Here is a 20683-nt window from a genome sequence, read left to right as displayed (position 1 = left end):
TGTAGTTACGTACGTACAACGTCAGCAACTTAATTTTGAGCTTGCATCTACGTAGTTATATAGAATTAGATTCAGATCAGAATACTAAAGCTAGACCAAAAAATTTATATCTCAAATGATCATGTTTTCAGGATTTGCAAGGAAGCTTAAGTTTAACAGAACTATGGGAGCCAATGGAGTGTTTAACCCTAATATCAAGGGTGAAGAAAAAGAAAGCTTAAGCCATATCAAGAAAGTGCCAGGCACGAAGCCTCCATTCACACTTGGCCAAATCAAGAAGGCCATCCCACCCCATTGCTTTGAAAGATCCCTTCTCCGTTCATTCTCCTATGTGGTTTATGACCTGTTGATAAGCTCTCTTTTGGGCTATATTGCCATCACTTACTTCCACCTCCTACCATCTCATCTTGCCTATATTGCATGGCCAAGCTACTGGATTCTCCAAGGCTGCATTCTCACTGGTCTGTGGGTCATTGCTCATGAATGTGGTCACCATGCCTTCAGTGACTACCGGTGGGTCGATGACACAGTTGGCTTAATCCTCCACTCTGCACTTTTTGTCCCATACTTTTCATGGAAATACAGCCACCGCCGCCATCACTCAAATATAGGGTGCCTCGACCGCGACGAAGTGTTCGTCCCGAAGCCCAAGTCCCAAATCCCATGGTATTCCATGTACCTAAACAATCCACCAGGCCGAGCTTTAGGTCTTGCTGTCAAACTTCTGCTTGGCTGGCCCTTATACCTAGCCTTCAACGCCTCCGGGCGACCTTATGATCGCTTTGCTTGTCACTACGATCCCTACAGCCCCATATATTCTGATCGTGAAAGGCTTGATATTTACATCTCTGATCTAGGCATCTTTGCTACAACATTTGTGCTCTACCGCATTGCTATAACACAAGGACTAGCATTTGTGATGAGCATTTATGGGGTACCATTAATTTTTGTTAATGGATTCCTTGTCACTATCACATACTTGCAGCACACTCATCCTTCATTGCCACATTATGATTCCACTGAATGGGAATGGCTTAGAGGAGCTTTGGTAACTGTGGACAGAGACTATGGGATTCTGAACAAGGTCTTCCATAACATTGCAGACACACATGTAGCTCACCATCTTGTAGCTACAATACCTCATTATCATGCAATGGAGGCTACTATAGCAATCAAGCAAATACTGGGTGAGTACTACCAGTTTGATTCTACTCCATTTTACAAGGCTTTATGGAGGGAGGCAGGAGAGTGTTTGTATGTTGAGCCAGATGAAAAGGGTGTTTTCTGGTTCAGGAACAAGTTTTAATGTTTCTGCCATTAATATCAAGATAGCTAGGCTAGCTAGGTAAGCCTGAAAAAGGAGGAATATGCCGTGTTGTGTTTAATGTTTATCCATGATGAAGGGAAAACGGGTAGCCTTCTTAAGGTGTTGTTTGAGCTATAAATTAATGAAGAAAAAAATTTCAACTTTTCAGCAGTTCTTGTCTTCTTACTTGAGTGGATAAAGCTTTGTCTTTAGAGTTTAGACTAGACAGAAGCAATTTAGATTACAAAATCAAGGTTGACATGTCACGGAATATATAATATAAATTTGGATTATAAACTTGAATAAAATCATTAAATTAGAAGAAAAATATTTTAACTAATTATATATTGATAATTTCAGTCAAATAGTAAATAATGATATAAAACAATTAAAATAAAAGTGAAATAAACAATACAAATGTCCAAACACCATAAAATACATAATTCATATAAAAATTCATACATGATTTAAATAACTTAAAATACAATATAATACAATTATGTCCATAGAATTTTATTAACTAAAAATTAATAAACCTAAAACAAACAATCTATTCAAGAATCAATATATGCATTAACAAGGATGTATAGTGTAGAGAGTTGGATAAAATACAAAAAAAGAGAGCATACATATATAAGGTTAAATTCCTAATTGAATCTAGTTGAGTGGAGTTAAATAAGCTACTAAAACTCTGATTGAATCAACTTGATTTTATTGTGTTAATATTTTATATGGTTAAATTAGAAATTCAATTTTAAATTAAACTTTCAAGTCATCACATAATGAAATGTAAAATTAAACTTTCAATCACAGACAAAAAGAAAAATAATAAGATTGAACAACTATGTTTTATTGATAAAGTTTAAGAATATTTTTTAGAAGGCAGGTCTTGAAACACACTGCAAGCAACTAGTGAGATGATATAACCTTCTAAGGTATATCACCAACTTCAAAAAAAAAAAAACAGAGACCAATACAGTGAACCCGTGACAACGAGAACAAAAACCTACCAAAATAACATCAATTTTGTCTCATGCCACCTTGTTTTCCACCTTTTTTTTTATGTTAGTGACAAGTCCTAAAAATAATGTTCAAATATCCCACCAAGCAAGACATGTATTTCGAGTTCTTTCTGAGTCTCTGTCGTCTCTCTTTGTAGTTAACAATGGTTAGTTTAAAACACAATATTCCTCTCTCTCTCTCTCTATAAATATTCATATCTCTTATTTTACTCCTTTGATTCCTCACCATCTACCTCTGTCTTCCCATGGTTTCGATCCTCCGATCATGCCTTCCCAACCTAAAATACAGTATAAAGGCTTCCCCATACCCAAGATCCTCCGATGGTAGTGTTAGTTTGCTAAGGTTGAAAATTTAAGATTTGGGCAACGGGGAAAGGGGAGACTAGGGAGTGGGGACTATGGAGTGGAGTGGAGTGTCGGGGGACTTAGATAGGGAGACAATAAATTTTTTAAATTTTGTCAAACTCGTAAAATCGATCCGATTTTACCGAGTTTGACCGATTTTGAACGAATTTGACCGATTTCGAGTTTTTAACCCGATTTTAAACATTATATACATGTTGACTCGTAAAATCATACGATTTTACGAGTCAACTCGCGATTTTGACAACAATATACAAAATATTAACTCTTAATTAGAATAAAGTAGTTAATCCTAGAAACTTAGAGAGTATAATTTGATGGGGAAAAAAATATGACAAAATACTAAAATCTTAACGGTGGCAAGAATATTGCCCCCTAATTAAATTTTATTAGTAACAAATAATATCAAGATTTAGATTTCATTTTTTTATTTTATATCTTAAAAAACAAACAGCCAAGAAGAATGTTGTTCATAACCATTCCATTTTTTTAATTTTTATTTTTTAAAATGTGTTTTTTTAAATTCAAATATAGCCTATAATTATTCCTAATAGAGGACAAATAACTTAATCATTTTGATTTATCAATAAATAGTATTATAGTATATTAAATAGTATAGGCTTGTACATATTTAGAAATGGTTTATTATTCATGTGTTGTAATCTCTACATTAACTATTGTATATTATCCTACATATATAAATAGAAAAGGATGACTAACTAATAGGTTAAGCCTTCTATTATTCTCAATTTGGTATCAGAGTCACCGACACTTTAAACTCTCTTTCCTTTTCTCCAATAAACCCTTCTTCTCAGCCATCGATGCAGACCTCTTCTACCCCCTTTGTTTTGGAGGCTTCTCTTGCTACTGCCATGAATCCTGTTATGTATTTGCAGACCCTGTCCTCTTCCTCTATTCTGTCAGTGATTCCTATTAGTGCTGGTGTGAGTTTGCACTCTTCCCTTGTTGATGTTGTCATGTATTTGTTCACTGTGGATACTTCAATTGTTCTCTTCTTCAATACTCATCAAGTTATTTCCTTGAAACTTACAAACACAAATTACTTTTATTAGCATATGTAGATGAAGCCATATTTTCTTGGACAAGGAATTTTTCACTTTGTTGATGGCTTATTGACATGTCCCTCCCCTCATGTGGTTGCTACTGATGATGTTTCTCTTTGGGTTAATAATTCTTTTGTTCATTGAAAACAGCAGGACCAACTTATTCTAAGTGCACTACTTTTTTCTCTTTCAATGGGTGTCCTACATGTTGTTGTCAATTGTCAAATCTCACACTATGTTTGGCATACTTTTAAGCAAGCTCTCGCTTCTCCATCTAATTCTTATATTATGCAACTGCATAGTTCTTTTCAAGATCTTCAACAAGGTGATGATACGAACACTATATTTATGCAAAAGGAAAATGCATTATTTGATGAATTAGTTGTTGTGGGCCGGCCAGTTTCATTAGAGAACTTTAATTTGTAAGTTTTTTTTTAGGGTGAGTTTAAAGACTTGGTAACAAGTCTCGTGACCAAGGCAGAACCTCTTTCATATGCAGATCTTCATAGTCATCTCCTAACTCATGAGATCCTTCACAAGACCTCCATTCAATCCATGAGTGTTGCTGTTATCACTACCCCTTTACTGCCCACGCCAAACTTGCCACCCTCATCTCTTGTTGCTCAACCTCTATCTTCTGGTTCTTTTCACAACAACTCTAATAACTATCATGACAGATGATGTTTTTCTACAGGCTAGCGTAACAATTTTTATAGTGGTAAAAGACACGAGTCTGCTTATCGTTCTGATTTTTGGAGTTTTAATGGGTCTTCAAACAACGACTAAAGGCAGGGAAAGTGGCAGCAAAACAAGAGGTCTCATAACTCTTCACAGTGGTCTAATGTCTAGTGTCAGATATGCCATACCTTCGGTCACTCAACCCCCCAATGTGCTCAACTTCAAAACCACGGAAGACAACCTAGTGTCAATCTTGCGCTGGGCAATATTTTCTCCACAAACTATGTGGATTGGTTTCCTGACACTAGTGCAAATCAACACGTTACACTTGATCTTGAAATCTAACGGTGTTAGAACCATATCTAGGTGATAATCACTTGCATGTTGGTGATGGTAAGGGCCTTTTCATATCTAAAATTGGTCATACTAAGCTACATACACCACAACGTACATTCATTTTATCTATTGTTCTTCATGTACCGTATATTCAAAAAATTTTGCTTTCTGTTCAGAAATCTTGTCTAGATAACAATGTTTATTTTGAATTTCACCTATTTGTGTTTTATATTAAGGATTTTAACATCAAGGCACTACTCTTTTCCGGTCAGAGTAAAGATGGTCTCTATGTTTTATCCAAGACTTCTACCACATTCATTCCGCAAGCTTATTAGTCTCCTTATGTATCTGCTTCTGTTGATCTATGACATTGTCGACTAGGTCATCCTACTTCCTGTATTTTTAATCTATTAGTTTCGAAAAATAAAATTTATTATATCTCTAAATGTTTTATTTTTTAGTGTCAATCTTGTCTGTTAGGAAAATCATCACGTTTGTCATTAGGATTTACGTGTCACAAAACTTCGGCTCCACTTCAATTAATTTTTAGTGATGTTTAGGGTCTTGCTCCTTTTTTTCTTATAATGGTTTTTGTTATTTTGTTATTTTTGTTGATGCGTGCATATATATATATATATATGCTATTATCCTCTTATTGTGAAGTTTGATGTCTTCTCTGTTTTTCATCAATTTCAAACTTTTATTGAGCATCGATTTTCACTAAAAATTAAATTAAATCTGTTCAAACTGATTAGGGCGGTGAATACTGCAAGTTATCCATTTTTTTCAGACTATTGGTATTCATCATCGTTTAATTTGTCCTCATACTTACAAACAAAATAGAACAGTTGAACTTCATCATAGGTATATTGTGGAAATTGGTCTTACTCTTCTAGGACAATGTAAAACACTATTAAGATTTTAGAATTAGGCTTTTTAAACCTTGGTTTATCTTATCAATCGAATGCCTACTCTTGTCCTAGACCGTAGATCTCCTTTTGATTGTCTCTTTTAATGATCTTCTGATTATGATTTTTTGCGCACGTTTGAGTGTCTTTGTTTTTTGTTTTTACATCCCTATCATAATCATAAATTAGATTTTTGTTATCCTTCATATGTGTTTTTAGGGTATAGCTCTTCTCACCTTAGTTATCGTTGTCTTGACATCACAACTCAACACATTTATATCTCTCGTCATGTTTTTTTTCATGAACAAGTCTTTCCTTTTAACAAATCTGAATAAATTGCATAATCACTTTGTTACTCTCTATCTGATCCTATTCATCTGCCCAATTTCCTCATCTCCTCTCTTTTCCATTCTCATACGCTTACAACCTCTCAGCCTAAAGATCATCAAGACCCCTCTCAATCTCCTACTCTTATTTTTGCTCACCCACAACAGACCACCAGTCCTGCTCTACCATCACCACATACATGTTTCTTTAACAATCATACTGTAGGCACAAGTTCAGACCCTTCTACTTTACAGCGTAGCAAGTCTGTTGTTATTGGTTCTCCCAATTGTCTTGTTACTGCTTCTTCACTGTCTGCCAGTGATGCCTCTATTGCAGAGTTACTGGAGGCTTTAGTCAACAAAAAGTATTGATTACTTTGAGACTTTCAGTCTTGTTGTTAATCAAGCCATTGTTTGGTTAATTTTCATAATTGCGGTGTCACGTGGTTGGAAAATTAATCAACTTGATATTCATAATGTCTTCCTCAATGGGACACTTAACGAAGAGGTCTACATGCAGCAACCTCCAGGTTTTGTTGATTATACTCTCTTTTCTCATGCGTGTTAGTTGCATAAATCCTTATATGGTTTGAAACAAGCTCTTCGAGCAAGGTACACTTGACTTAGTAATTATCTCATCTCTCTTGGCTTCCATGCTTCGAAGGTTGATACCTCATTATTCATTTTATCTATAGGTGATGATATTTTTGCCTTCTAATTTACGTTAATGATATCTTGTTAACTGGAAGCAACTTAGCCTTACTTCACAGATTGATTCAGTTGCTGAACTCAGAGTTTAAACTTCGGCATTTAGAAGTAATTTATTATTTTTTAGGCATTGAGGCTCATCCTGCTACTATGGGTCTCATGCTACGATAAGATAAACATGTTCTTGATTGCTTGTTCTCTTATCTCATTTTTATGAGATCAGATATTTTTTTTGTTGTTAATAAAGTTTGTCAGTATAAGCATTCTCCTACAGATTCACATTGGACTGTCGTTAAACTCATTTTATGTTATCTTAAGGGTATGGCTTCCTTTGGTCTTCATATCACCCTTAGCTCTTCTTTCTTGCATGGTTTTACAAATGTTGATTACGCTGGTAGTGTTGATGATCGTAAATCTATGGGTGGCTAACTTGTTTTCTTTTGATATACATTGATTTCTTGGAAGTTCGGGAAATAACACATCGTTGCTTGGTTTTCTACCGAAGCTGAGTATAAAGTCTTAGCTAATAGCATTTCTGAAGTCATATGGCTTCAATATTTATTGTGAGGTCTACATATTACTCCTTCTTCAATGCCTATGATTTGATATAATAATCTGGGTGCTACTTATTTGTATGCAAAACCTATCTTTTATGCTTGTACTAAGCATATTGAAGTTGATTATTATTTTGTCCATGACAAAGTTGCTACAAAAGCCATTCAGATACGTTTTATTCCTTTCAAGAATCAACTTGTAAATGTTCTTACAAAACCTCTTCCTGTTTCTCCTTTTTACTGCTCTTCGGTTCAAACTTCGAATAGAATCTCCACCCTCGGTTTGAGGAGGCCTATTATAATATATAAAATAGTATAGGCTTGTACATATTTAGAAAAGATTTATTATTCATGTATTGTAAACTCTACATTAATTATTATACATTGCCCTACATATATAAATAAAAAATGGTGGCTAACTAATAGATAAAGCATTATTATATAAATAAAAAAACCCTAAAAGATATCATCAAAATATTGTGATCCAAGACATATTTTATTGTTCTAATGAACAATGAAATATGACTTTTGTTTTTCTAAAAAAAACTAAATAAGTTTTTTCTGTAGTTTTTTTAAATGAAGAACTTAGAGAGTAATTTTCTACTTCCAAAAACATGAATTTCAAATGTTAAAGTAATTAGTAAACAAATTTTTCATGTGTTTAAAAGTTTTTTTTTTCCTATCAAATATAAAATATGCTTTCATTTTTATTTTTTTTCAAAACGGGCCTAACCAAAAATCTCAAGGCCTAATAACCCAATATAGGGTACACATTAAACCACCCGGTAAAAAGTCTAAATAAAGGTTATAAATCTGGCTCAACAAGTCCTACCCTTCCAAATATGATTATGCATTAACATTTTTCAATTTAATTTTAGAAAATACCAAATATTATTTTATTAAATTATAGTAATAGATTTTTCTTTTAGGTATAAAAATACATTTCGTACTAAATATTATTTTGTATGACCTGGTGCATATATATAAAGGACTTTAATTTTAAATACGCTCACACACACACTAGAAAAAAGTGGATTAACTGTATAGTTAATTTTAATTATATTGTTTTATTTTTTTTCCTTTTATTACAAATTAGTGAAAATAAAATGCACAAAAAGAAATACACCAAAAAAAAAGGAGTTAAAGAAAGAAAGAAATTGAATTCCATACCATATATACGACCAAGTACAACCAATCCCATTTCCATGCATGGAAATTTTTTCTCATGCCAGGAAGATATATCAGATTCTTTCTTTCTTTTTTTCAACCACAGCAAAATATTAATTAGTTCAACACCTTACTTTCCATTGATATTGTTCTTGCATCTTTTAATGAATTCGTGGCCAAGTAATGGCGTGAGAGTGTGTATTTAACTGTGTGTATTGATTAGGTGAATCTATGATCACATATTAGCCTATCCTCTCTCACGAAAATCCCATCAGGAAATTAAATCATCTAGTTCTATGGCCAAGCAAGTCGAGCATGATCCACAACAATACATTGAAGACTGGTTCGATGTAGCTATCCCAATGGGCAAAGAATTTGAGCTCCCAAATCTTTCAAACATGTCCAACGCCAGTTTTTCTGCGCCAAATTTATCATTTCAAAATGTTCTCGTCCATACAAATCCACCATTGGCCGAAATAGATGTTGTATCCAACACAGAAATTGAGTGTGCTCCTTTTCCTAGAGTAGTAGTGGCTACAAAGCCTACTGCCACAGAAGAGCTGCAACCCCATTCTTCTGGTTTGATCAGTGCTCATCCTTCTATGGTGAGCCCTCACTCTCTTCCAATTACTAGCCATCAATTCATCGCCTTGAGAAACCAACAATCTCTTCCTCGTCTCATTCCAACCCCTAGAGTTACTTCTTTGAACCCACCTTTCTACTATCTTAGTCAAACAATTCATGTCAAATATCAAGAAACACAATTTGCAGGAATCCTGAAATATGCATCGCCATGCTATAGCGATAGTGTTGTAACATTCACAACTGATAGAAATGCTCAAAGCCTCGGGAATCATTTGGTTGGATTGAATGTTGGCTCTAACATGATCATGAGCAATTACCAACAAAACCCTAGCATCCTTAATAATAGGATTGACCAACCAATCCTTGTGGCAAATTTGGACAGCCTTAACCAAACCAATCTAAATATGCCTAAATATCTTTCACTGTCTCTAGGCTTGATGAATACCTCCCTGTCGTCAAAAGCTCAAGAAATCCAACTCCCTGATGCCCATCATTTGCAACCAAAACAAGAATTATTAGGTAGCACAACCTTGTCAAGCCATTTTAAAAGTCCTCTCAGGAGAACTCCAAGGTCTCTATCAATAGCCCAAACAAGTCGTGCTCATAAGCATAAATGCTTTATCTGCAAAGCATCTTTTATAAATGGAAACGCTTTGGGTGGGCATATGAGTTATCACGCTAAGAAGAGGAAGATTGAAGCATCGCGGCGCGGCCAGTTTTTCGAGTCAGGTACTGCTTCAGGATTCGGAGACTCGTCACCAGGCTCTCAAGATGGCTCAGATAAGTTTTGATGAATGTTCTAATAAGAATAATGAGGCTGTTGTGTATTCATCAGCGAAGAACGATATTTTTAGGGAGATTTATACCTTTAATTGAAGGGATTTTCTAGCAAATGACCTTTAAAAACTAGATAAATTTTATCTTATCCCGTACATGAGTTTTTCTTATCTCTATGTGTTATTTTTGTGTGGTTGTCTGTGTTATTTAATTTCTTGGTTCTATTTAAAGCAAGGTTTTCCAAGGACAAATCAACTTGACAGAGGAAATATCACCAAAACATTTGTCATCCTTCATATATTTTCGGCTTTTGCTTCTATTTTTTTTTCTTCATAAGCATGCTATACTTCTTGTCTTCTCGTCTATATAATTGGTATCTATATAGTCAAGAAAATTGATGCAAACGAGAGCAAAAGTGAAGGATAAAAAGGTTTATTACATGTTAAAATTTTCAAATTTAAAAAATATCATAATTAAAAAAAAATCAAAATATTTAATTTTTATTTTTTTATGTCTGCACTTGTCAAAAGATTATTACAACTTTTTATATAGAAAAAACTAGAAAACTCTAATAATACTAAATAAAAAAATAAATTAGAAAAAATATTCCCTTCAAATAAAAAAAAAACTAGAAAAAATCATTATAAAGAATAAAAAAACTCTATTTTCTTAAAAAACTCATGCATTAATCTTTCAGAGCCGGAAAGAACTTGTTATCAAGTTTAGTATTCAATTAAGAATTGTCTTCCATCAAGAATATTTTGGTCACCTCATCATGAGTTCCTAACATATTATCTTTATACAAGATGTCATATCATGGATCCTACCAATATGATTTAAAATGACAGTAACAAACGCAAATAGAAACAACATGCTAGTTCCTGAATGTTTTTTTTTCTGAAATGGAAAGTTACTAATACCCTCTTACATAAGCACATTATGTCTCATAACCTTTTACAACCATGATTGTTTTGCAGTACACAACAAAGCAAAATAACCACTAAGAATTATTGGGATCTGATATCAATTGATGCAGACAGGAGCGAAAGATAAAGGGGTTTATCACATGTCAAAACCCTAAAAAACCAAATACCATATAAATATAGGGAGACGACAAAAATATTTAATTTTTTTTCATTTATGTCTCTACTTGCCAAAAAGCTATTACAACCCTTTATATAGAAAAAAAAAACTAGAAAATCCTAATAATACTAAATAGGAAAAAACACTTGAGAAAATGTTCCCTTCAAATATTAAAAAAAAAACTAGAAAAACATCATAATAAAAAATAAAAAAGTATCTATTTTCTTAAAAAAGTTCTTGTATTAGTCTCTCAGGCCCGGAAGGAACTCGTCATCGAGTTTGGTATTCAATTAAAAATTACCATTCATCAAGAACATATTTTTATTTGGGTCATCTCATCATAGGTTCCTAACACAATATCTTTATGCGAGTCACTCCATAATGGGTCCCACCACTATGATTTTAAATAACATTAACTGACATAGATGAAAACAACACACTAGTTCTTGGACTCTTTTTTTTCTTCTAAAAGGAACCCCATCATCACCTCCCACACAAGCATGTCATGTTCTATTAGGGGTGATCATTTTCGGTTCGATTCGGTTTTTATAAAAAAAAACTAACCAAACTGAATTTAAAAAAAAAAAACCGAACTGAAATCGGTTCAAACCGACCGGTTTCAATTCGGTTCGGTTTTTTAGGACAAAAACTGGTTCAAGCCGGTTTGGCTTGGTTTTCTCGTTTTTTTCCAGTTTGGCTCGGTTTTTTTCTGGTTTTTTTCGGTTTGGGTTCGGTTCGGTTTTTTCGGTTTTTTGCTTATAAAACCGAAACTGGACCGGACTGGCCGGTTTTTTCAAAATTTTAATCGGTTTTTTTTTTCGGTTTTTTCGGTTATTTTTTTTTTGTTTTCTCGGTTTAATCGATTTTTCAGTTTTTTTGCTCACCTCTATGTTCTATAACCTCTTTCAATCATGTTTGTTCTGCAGCACAGAGCAAAGCAAAATAACCATCAATAGTTGGGCTTTAATACCAATTGATGCATACAAGAGCGAAAGATTAAGGGGTTTATTACATGTCAAAAGTCTTAAAGACCAAAAACACCATAACTATAGGAGACAATCAAAATATTTAATTTTTATTTTTCTTTGTCTTCACTTGCCAAGAAGGCCATGTTACAACACTTTATATAAAAAAAATTAGAAAATTCTAATAATATTAAATAGAAAAATTAAACTTGAAAAAAATATTTGTTTTAAGTAGGAAAAAAACTCAAGAAAACATTATAATAAAGAATAGAAAAATATCTATTTTTTATATGAAAAGACATTCTTTTCTTATGAATAGGAAAAAAAACTAAAAAAAGCATTATAATAAAGAATAGAAATATATCTATTTTTTTATATAAAAAAAACATTCATTTTCTTATGAATTTTAATTTAATGTTGATGGATAGCTTATTAAAAAAATGGAGAGATAAACTCAATCTCAATATAAGGCCACCAATGGCCATATCTTTTTTTTTTATTTATGGATTGTAAATAATATAATTGGTTGGTAATTAGCTATTAAATAAAGAATAGGCTTGACGAAAATCTAATTGTATTCTAACTAGTAGAATGTTAGAGAATAATATAAATCATATCCTGGGACCTTACCTAACAGCTTAAGCTATTGGGTTGAGATGGTTCTTTAACATGGTATCAGAGCCTTGATGACCAAGTGGTCTCGAGTTCGAATCTCATCATCCCTATTTATTTGATAAAAATTAAGCACAAAGGTAATGTGAGTCTGTGCAAGTTTCAAGCCCAAAGAGCTTTCACTTGAGGGGGTGTGTTAGAGAATAATATAAATCATATCCTGGGACCTTACCTAACAGCTTAAGCTATTGGGTTGAGATGGTTCTTTGACATGCTTGAAAATCAAATCATGATCTTATTTGTTATTAGTTGAAAGATATGAGCGGGATCAACATTTCTTTCTTAAATTTGTTTGCTACTATTGTTTGCTAATTGAAAAGTAGAACATATTTTCCAAACTCCAAATATCATTTTTTGATGTTTTTAATTTAGAAATGCGGATGAACCACGCCCGCATTGACAAACAAACACTTAGAAGTACTCAGAAGCTGAATTTCATCACACGTCTATCCCATTATTGGCTCAACAACACCTCCTGCCCCATTTATTAGCAGCACAATTATACTACTTTGACTGATCCCTTGCTCGGGGGTGATCTAGCTAGCTAGATTTTAGAGGCAGCAGCATCAAAACTCGTTCCGGTACCAGAACACGCCTTTTTCAGGAGCTCCGTCGTCTGGCTCAACATAAAGGCATTCTTTTGCCTCCCTCCATAAGGCCTTGTAAATCGGAGTATCATCAAACTGGTAGAACTCACCCAGTATTGGCTTGATTGCTTTCGTAGCCTCCATTGCATGATAATGTGGAATGTTAGAGAAGAGATGGTGAGCTACATGCGTGTCTGTAATGTTATGGAAGACCTTGTTCAGGATCCCATAGTCTCTATCCATGGTTGCCAAAGCTCCTCTAAGCCACCCCCATTCAGAGGAATCATAATGTGGCAATGCAGGGTGAGTGTGCTGCAAGTATGTGATGGTGACAAGGAAACCATTAGCAATAAGTAACGGTACCCCATAAATGCATATCAGAAATGCCAGCCCTTGTGACGTGGCAATGCTGTAGAGCACAAAAGTTGCAGCAAGAATGCCTAGATCAGAAATGTAAACCTGGAGTTTTTCACGATCAGAATATATGGGACTATAGGGATCATAGTGACAGGCAAAGCGATCATAGGGTCGGCCGGAAACGTTGAAGGTTAGATATAAGGGCCAGCCAATCAGAAGTGATACAGCCAGACTTAAAGCTCGGCCTGGTGGGTTGTTTAGGTGCTTGGAATACCATGCGACACGGGACTTGGTCTTCGGGACAAACACTTCGTCGCGCTCGAGGGACCCTGTGTTTGAATGGTGGCGGCGGTGGCTGTATTTCCAGGAAAAGTATGGGATGAAAAGTGCAGAGTGGAGGATTAGGCCAACCGTGTTATCAACCCACTGGTAGTCACTGAAGGCGTGGTGGCCACATTCATGAGCAATGACCCAAACACCAGTGAGAATGCAGGCTTGGAGAACCCAGTAGATGGGCCATGTGATGTAGGCAAGAGGGGATGGTAGGAGGTGGAAATATGTGATGGCAATGTAGCAGAAGAGAAAGCTGAAGGAGAGGTCATAAACAACATAGGAGAATGAGCGGAGAAGGGATCGTTGGAAGCAATGGGGAGGGATGGCCTTCTTGATTTTTCCAAGTGTAAATGGAGGCTCCGTGTTTGGCATTCTCTTGAAGCTGATTTCCTTTCCTTCATGCACTCCATTGACTCCCATTGTCGTCCTCAGCTTCCTTGAATATCATGATTTAGCAGATATCATATTCTTATAATCTGATTTCACAGCATGTATGTGTATTCATGGCAATTACGTACCTGCTTCGAGAAAGCATAGGCTTAGAAGAAAAGGAAAAAATAAAGGTTGTAGGACCATGAAAATGGCTGAAGTATCTGGGAAGAAATTAACTATGACAGTTAATTTTTGTGTTTAAAAATTTATTTTAAAAAAAAAATTTATTTTTTTATTTTAAATTTATTTTGATGTGTTAATGTTGAAAATAATTTTTTAAAAATAAAAAAATATTATTTTAATACAATTTCAAGTAAAATATATTTTAAAAAACAACCGCTACCAAACTCTCAAGTATTCTCTAATAAAAAATAAAAAATATTTTTATGATAAAATCAGTTCAAAGTAAAACATTCATGATTAATTTTTTTTAAAAATAAACAATAAAAATATAAAAATATACATCAAGTGAATAGTATTTGTAATAGTTATTAAACTATCATAGTCAAAATAATTGATTCGGGAATCTGCAATTTAAAATTTAAAATAAACTGGATTAACTTATAATTCTCTTAATTTGACCAAACCTAATAAATTTAACACTAAAATTTTTAAAAAATTATTTTTAATAAAAAATATATATCCGAGTTTACTCACCAACACCCAGTAAAAATTAGTTTTTTTTCTGGATCACCCCATACGTGAGACATCTATGATTTTTATAATTCCATTTTGTAGTTCTATACATTTCATTGTCCGATTGCGTGTATGAATTTAACAAAATTTGTTGAAACTTCAGTAAAATTTTTCCAAAAATACACTGTAATTATTAGCGATATGAATGCGTTGTACACAGCATACCTAAAATTAGTCGGACATCAAAACCAATAGTGCATGCCAAAGTATCGATCTGATTAACCTAATCTAAACATCAGAAAAAGATATATAGACATGATCATTAATATTTCAACCACCTAAATAATAATCTTCTACCTCCATAAATTGCAACGGTTAATTAAGAAATGTAGGTGAAGTTAAAAGGTAATTAATGAAAAACAAAGTGAATAATCATTGTAAAATCTAGACATGCCAAGTGGTTTCACCTGGGATCAAACCACTAAACAAATCAATTCAAGTTAAAAAAAAATGAAATAAAAAAACCCCGACTAACTTAGTAAAAAACTCAAATTAACCTCTTGATCCAAGCCTGATCTGGTCAAAACCAGACCTTCAATCTATTAACTTTTTTAAAAGAATTTTTTTATTAAAATGATATTATTTTAATTATTTTTTTTAAAAAAAATTCAGGGTTAGATTTTACTGGTCTGGTAAGTTTGATTTGTTTTTCAGTGAAATGTTATGTACACTAATGCATGCTTGATGACACATTTGGGAAATTGTCAAAACTAAAATTTAGCTTAAGGAATCAGAATTAAATTTTTAGCAATTTATTTTTTCAATAAGAATACAGATAGTTTCCTAATTATTATAAGCATTGATACTTTTCTCAATTCATAATATTCTCAAATTAATACAATAACAAATCCAAAATAATTTTATCAAGATCGATCTCAAATGAAATTACTCTTGATATAAAATTCTTGGGATAAAACTTATTTGCAAGATTGTAAATATCAAGATACTTTTTTCAACACATATTTCGATCGGAGACAAATTTTATGAAGATAGAGATGCAGTCATTACTATATACTTTATATACTCTTAAGAAAATTAAATTTTTTCAGGGGCGATTGTGCCGGCCCTCCAGTTTCCTTTGACTCTGCCACCTTATAGTTTCAGAAAAATCATATGAATGCCAAAATATTATCGAGTTTTGAGAATTTTAGGAATTCATCAAAATAAAAGGGTTTAAAAATGAGTCATAACCATAAGCATAAATGGAAATAGGAAAATTGGAGCATTAATGCGCAACGCCCCTTTTTTTGAGTCAAGTTTTGCCTCAGGATTTGGAGGCTTATCTCCAGGTTCAAAAGATGGCTCAGATGAGTCATTATAACAAGTGCTGGTTCATCGAGGATTAGTACTGATGTTGAAGGGTATGATGAAGGAAATTAATGAATAATTTTGAGGGAGATTTATCCCTTCGTCGAGGGGTTTATCTTATCCTTTACATGAATATTGTTTGTTATCTCTCTTAGTTTTCTGTGCTCGTCTGTGTTTATTTAATTTCTTGCAAGGTTTTATAGACAAAGTTGACAGAGGAAACACCACAAAAAAATTTGGTCATCATCGCTTGTCTAGCCTAAAAACAAAAGCTGATAGTAGCTAAGAAGAGAAGTATTCATAAGTTGATTTTTTTTTTCATAAGAATTCATAAGTTGATGAGTTTCATTACAAGTTCATGACATTTTTAGCTCAACAACACCTTCTCCCCCATTTATTAGCAACACGCTACACAGATTGAACCCTACCCTTGCATCTATCTAGCATGATTTTGCAGGCAGCAGGATCAAAACTTGTTCCGGTACCAGAACACGCCTTTTTCAGGAGCTCCGTCATCTGGATCAACATACAGGCATTCTTTTGTCTCCCTCCATAAGGCCTTGTAAATTGGAGTATCATCAAACTGATAGAACTCACCCAGTATTGGCTTGATTGCTTTCGTAGCCTCCATTGCATGATAATGTGGCATGTTAGAGAAGAGATGGTGAGCTACATGCGTGTCTGTAATGTTATGGAAGACCTTGTTCAGGATCCCATAGTCTCTATCCATGGTTGCCAAAGCTCCTCTAAGCCACTCCCATTCAGAGGAATCATAATGTGGCAATGCAGGGTGAGTGTGCTGCAAGTATGTGATGGTGACAAGGAAACCATTAGCAATAAGTAACGGTACCCCATAAATGCATATCAGAAATGCCAGCCCTCGAGATACAGCGATGCTGTAGAGCACAAAAGTTGCAGCAAAAATGCCAAGATCAGAAATGTAAATCTGAAGCCTTTCACGATCAGAATATATGGGGCCATAGGGATCATAGTGACAGGCAAAGCGATCATAGGGTCGGCCTGAAACGTTGAAGGCTAGGTATAAGGGCCAGCCTAGCAGAAGTGTGACAACAAGACTTAAAGCTCGGCCTGGTGGGTTGTTTAGGTACTTGGAATACCATGCGATTCGAGACTTAGGCTTTGGAACGAACACTTCGTCGCGCTCAAGGGACCCTGTGTTTGAGTGATGGCGGCGGTGGCTGTATTTCCAGGAAAAGTAAGGGACTAAAAGTGCAGAATGGAGGATTAAGCCAACTGTGTCATCAAGCCACCGGTAGTCACTGAAGGCATGGTGACCACATTCATGAGAAATAACCCAAACACCAGTGAGAATGCTGCCTTGGAGAATCCAGTACATGGGCCACGCAACACAGGAGAGCGGGGATGGGAGGAGGTCGATGTATGTGATGGCAATGTAGCAGAGGAGAAAGCTTATGCACAGATCATAAACCACATAGGAGAATGAGCGGAGAAGGGATCGTTCGAAGCAATGGGGCGGGATGGCCTTCTTGATTTTGCCAAGAGTGAACGGAGGCTTCCCATGTGGCATTCTCTTGATGCGGCTTTCCTTTCCTCCATGCTTGCCACTGGAGGCAAACACTCCATTGGCTGCCATTGCTCTGTTCAGCTTCCCTGAAATTCATGAAAACATGAACAAATAATTTAGTAGAATTATCAGATTAGCCAGGGTCACTGTAAATATATCACAGTACTTTGAGCATGCATTGATGGCCTATAACTGCTTCCAGAAAGTATAGGCTTAGAAGAAAACGAAACAATAAATTAATGTAGGAGGACCATGAAATTGGCTGGATCATAACAAGAGGCAAGGGATTGACAAAACGTACTGATGCATAAATTAAATATGACTTTACAGGATCCATGGCGGTCCAGGCTAAAATATATGACTTTAGCATTGAGTAAAAATATTCCAAGAACATACTCTGATTAATAACTATTATACAGTATAATTTCTCTGTACTCGGCATATCCAAAATTAGTCTACATCAAAACCATGAGTGCATGCCAAAATTCATCGTTTTTATCGATCTAATTAACCTAATCTTAACATCATTAATGTTTCAACAACCTCAATAATATTATTTTACCTGTATATTTAGTAAACACAGCAGGCAAATGTAGGTGAAGACAATCAATGAAAAACACAGCAGTCGGTTGTTTCTGACTAAAATGTCATGGACACTAGTGCACGCATGATGACACATGTTTGGGGAAATTGTCAGAACAAGCAACAAATGTAAGGGAGACCCTCTCAACACACCACCATGACTTGCAGTTTCTGTAACCATGCATGCTTCAGGCAGACACCTATACATTATATTTTGTTCATCACTTCCACTTGTTGGTCTTGTTCAAAATTAATTTACTTTGCCAAATACAGCCAAAATGAAGAACAGAACCTGTCAAAGCAAGATTTTCTTTATTGACACTTTTTAAAAAAAAAGATTCATAAATTCAAGCAAAGTTTGTTAGTCCAAAGTTAAATGAAAATCTTAAAGTAATTAACCCACCCAAATTACTTGAGCATGCATTTATATGGTCATAGAAAATAATTAGCGGTTCGTGTTAATTAGTTTAGTTACTTCCTTTTCTAGATTTATTTTGAAGAAACAGATAGAAACATGGAGGCTAAAAACGCCCCCACTTAATTTTTGTTTTATCCAATTAATACAAAAAATAAAAGTTGTTGGAAAGAGAAGGCTAAAGATTTGGAGATTAAGACACAGAACTCCATTGTATCTGTTAAAAATGCCTACTTTTGTAACCAAAAAAATGAAATTTCCAACTATGAGGTTTCACAATATGAGACATAGTGCTGCTGCCCCTAATGCACACCACACTTTAAAAAAGTTGGAATGGGAAAACAAACAACTCCACATTATGTGGTAAAAAATCTGAATAATGGGCAAAAACAGATTGCAGAATCAAAACCTAGCTTCATGGTATGTTGCATGGCAATAAGAAAGTTGAAAAACGAATCTACTCAGAAATTATTCTCTCCACCGTTTTTACTTTTTGGAATATCATTTTATTTTCCTTTTCTTTTTTGACATTTTGAGCGTGGAGATGAGAAACTATGCATCTCAACTCCCATAAAGCCCTTAGCCACAGAAAACCATTCATGGGTCATGCATATTATTTGAAGAAACAAATGTACCTGAATATAGAAGGCACCTTCTTGCAAAAGAAGTGCTCTCTCTCTCTCTCTCTGCTCTCTCTCTCTCTCTCTGAAGCTGTATGTCTCTCTGCTTGCTTGGGCTGCCTTGCCTGGGTAGAAGAATCTTGACAAAAGCCACCATTTAAAAAAAAAAAAAGCACTCTCAAACTGTGGGGGTACCAATAGTGACTAAAAAAGCACTATTCATTTTAGTACTCGTGCTTTCAACTTTCAAGGTAATAAATATTTGGTTCGTCACATTTTAAAGAATATAATTTTAATTTTAATTTTTTTTTTCTGATTCAAGAAAAGAGAGAGATTGTTGTCAAATCCAACAGTAAAGAGAGAAAGTCTCAATTGATACCGCGTCCAACCATGAAAAATATAGATTTTGGTGTCGACGAGTTCCTTTCGATTAAGGAATTTTCACCTAGGTGTTTTTTGCCCTTTCTTTTTCTGAAAATGGTGGATTTGAGCTCAATAAGTTTTTTATTACAAGTTGATTTCGGGTTTTGAGGTTATTTGAGGTCGAATAGAGGGTTTATCAAGATGTGTATGGTGTTTTTATCAGTATTTTGGCCCAAACAAAATGTTGAAAATAGGTTTTCAGGTCAAAAAAATATCAATCATGATTTTACAACCACCATTATAGTTGAAATCTGTGGAGAAGCAATGACGCGTCGTCTGGTTGTAATTTTTTTTCAAAAACATTAAGGGTGGACGGCAGGTCTTCTGAGCCTTAATAAATAAATAAAAAGTTAGCTCAGACATGCAAGCCTGAGCTTTTCTTAAGCCTAGACATATTAGGTGACCTTGGTCAAGCTCGCACACCTAGACCGCTTTTGCCATTTGTTATTTTGGTTTTTTTTTCCTGCAGTATCATCCTTTATTGGCTTTTTTTTCTATTTTAATAAATGTTTAATAACTTTTCATGATTTTTCTTATAGAATATGATTTAATTTTTTCTTATTTTATAGATAAGATTTCATTGTTTTTTTTAGGAAACGTTCTTTCTTTGTAGCCCTGCTTAATAATTTTTTCCTTTAATTTTATTCAATTCCTTTCCTATATGTTTTTTTATTATCATTTTATTAAATAAAAACATTGGTTCGAAGAAACAATAACTTTATTAAATACAATCAAGTCTATGGCTCGTGAACATCTATATCTCAACTTTTTTAATTTAGTCTTTAATTAAATATGTTTATTTTTCACTTGGTTTTCATTAAAGTTATAACATTCTTTTTTTTTAATATGTGCAACCTTACATAATATTTT

The 20683-nt window shown here is 34.2% G+C and overlaps 3 protein-coding genes across 4 annotated transcripts; 1 reads left to right on the top strand and 2 right to left on the bottom strand.

Moving 5' to 3' along the window:
• Nucleotides 1-1477, top strand: LOC7455763 (delta(12)-fatty-acid desaturase FAD2). The gene has a single exon (XM_002299113.4). It carries the CDS (start codon nucleotides 116-118, stop codon nucleotides 1304-1306), a length of 1191 nt encoding a protein of 396 aa, XP_002299149.3. The 5' UTR covers nucleotides 1-115; the 3' UTR covers nucleotides 1307-1477.
• Nucleotides 1478-12843: 11366 nt separating this feature from the next.
• On the bottom strand, nucleotides 12844-14296 carry LOC18094295 (delta(12)-acyl-lipid-desaturase). Of its 2 annotated transcripts, XM_052456872.1 has the most exons (2): nucleotides 13561-14296; nucleotides 12844-13413 (listed from the first exon to the last, which is right to left on the bottom strand). In XM_052456872.1, exons 1-2 carry the CDS (start codon nucleotides 14209-14211, stop codon nucleotides 13081-13083), a joined length of 984 nt encoding a protein of 327 aa, XP_052312832.1. In that variant the 5' UTR covers nucleotides 14212-14296; the 3' UTR covers nucleotides 12844-13080. The 2 variants fall into 2 exon arrangements, with proteins under 2 accessions (XP_052312832.1, XP_006368553.2); XM_006368491.3 differs by having other exon boundaries at nucleotides 12844-14296.
• Nucleotides 14297-16522: 2226 nt separating this feature from the next.
• On the bottom strand, nucleotides 16523-19572 carry LOC7483273 (delta(12)-acyl-lipid-desaturase). Its single transcript, XM_052456870.1, has 2 exons — nucleotides 19406-19572; nucleotides 16523-17859 (listed from the first exon to the last, which is right to left on the bottom strand). Exons 1-2 carry the CDS (start codon nucleotides 19545-19547, stop codon nucleotides 16694-16696), a joined length of 1308 nt encoding a protein of 435 aa, XP_052312830.1. The 5' UTR covers nucleotides 19548-19572; the 3' UTR covers nucleotides 16523-16693.
• Nucleotides 19573-20683: the final 1111 nt, after the last annotated feature.

Source organism: Populus trichocarpa, chromosome 1 (assembly GCF_000002775.5).
Source record: "Populus trichocarpa isolate Nisqually-1 chromosome 1, P.trichocarpa_v4.1, whole genome shotgun sequence".
Classification (NCBI taxonomy): domain Eukaryota; kingdom Viridiplantae; phylum Streptophyta; class Magnoliopsida; order Malpighiales; family Salicaceae; genus Populus; species Populus trichocarpa.
Note: the sequence above shows the minus strand (reverse complement) of the source record. Positions and strands in the feature narration are given on the sequence as shown.

Bases quoted from the DNA above. Each gene is read 5' to 3' on its own strand.
- LOC18094295 (XM_006368491.3), bottom strand. From the start codon at position 14,211: ATGGGAGTCAATGGAGTGCATGAAGGAAAGGAAATCAGCTTCAAGAGA.
- LOC7483273 (XM_052456870.1), bottom strand. From the start codon at position 19,547: ATGGTGGCTTTTGTCAAGATTCTTCTACCCAGGCAAGGCAGCCCAAGC. The intron at 17,860-19,405 runs GTACATTTGTTT...CATGAATTTCAG, and splicing joins AAGGTGCCTTCTATATTCAG to GGAAGCTGAACAGAGCAATG.
- LOC7455763 (XM_002299113.4), top strand. From the start codon at position 116: ATGATCATGTTTTCAGGATTTGCAAGGAAGCTTAAGTTTAACAGAACT.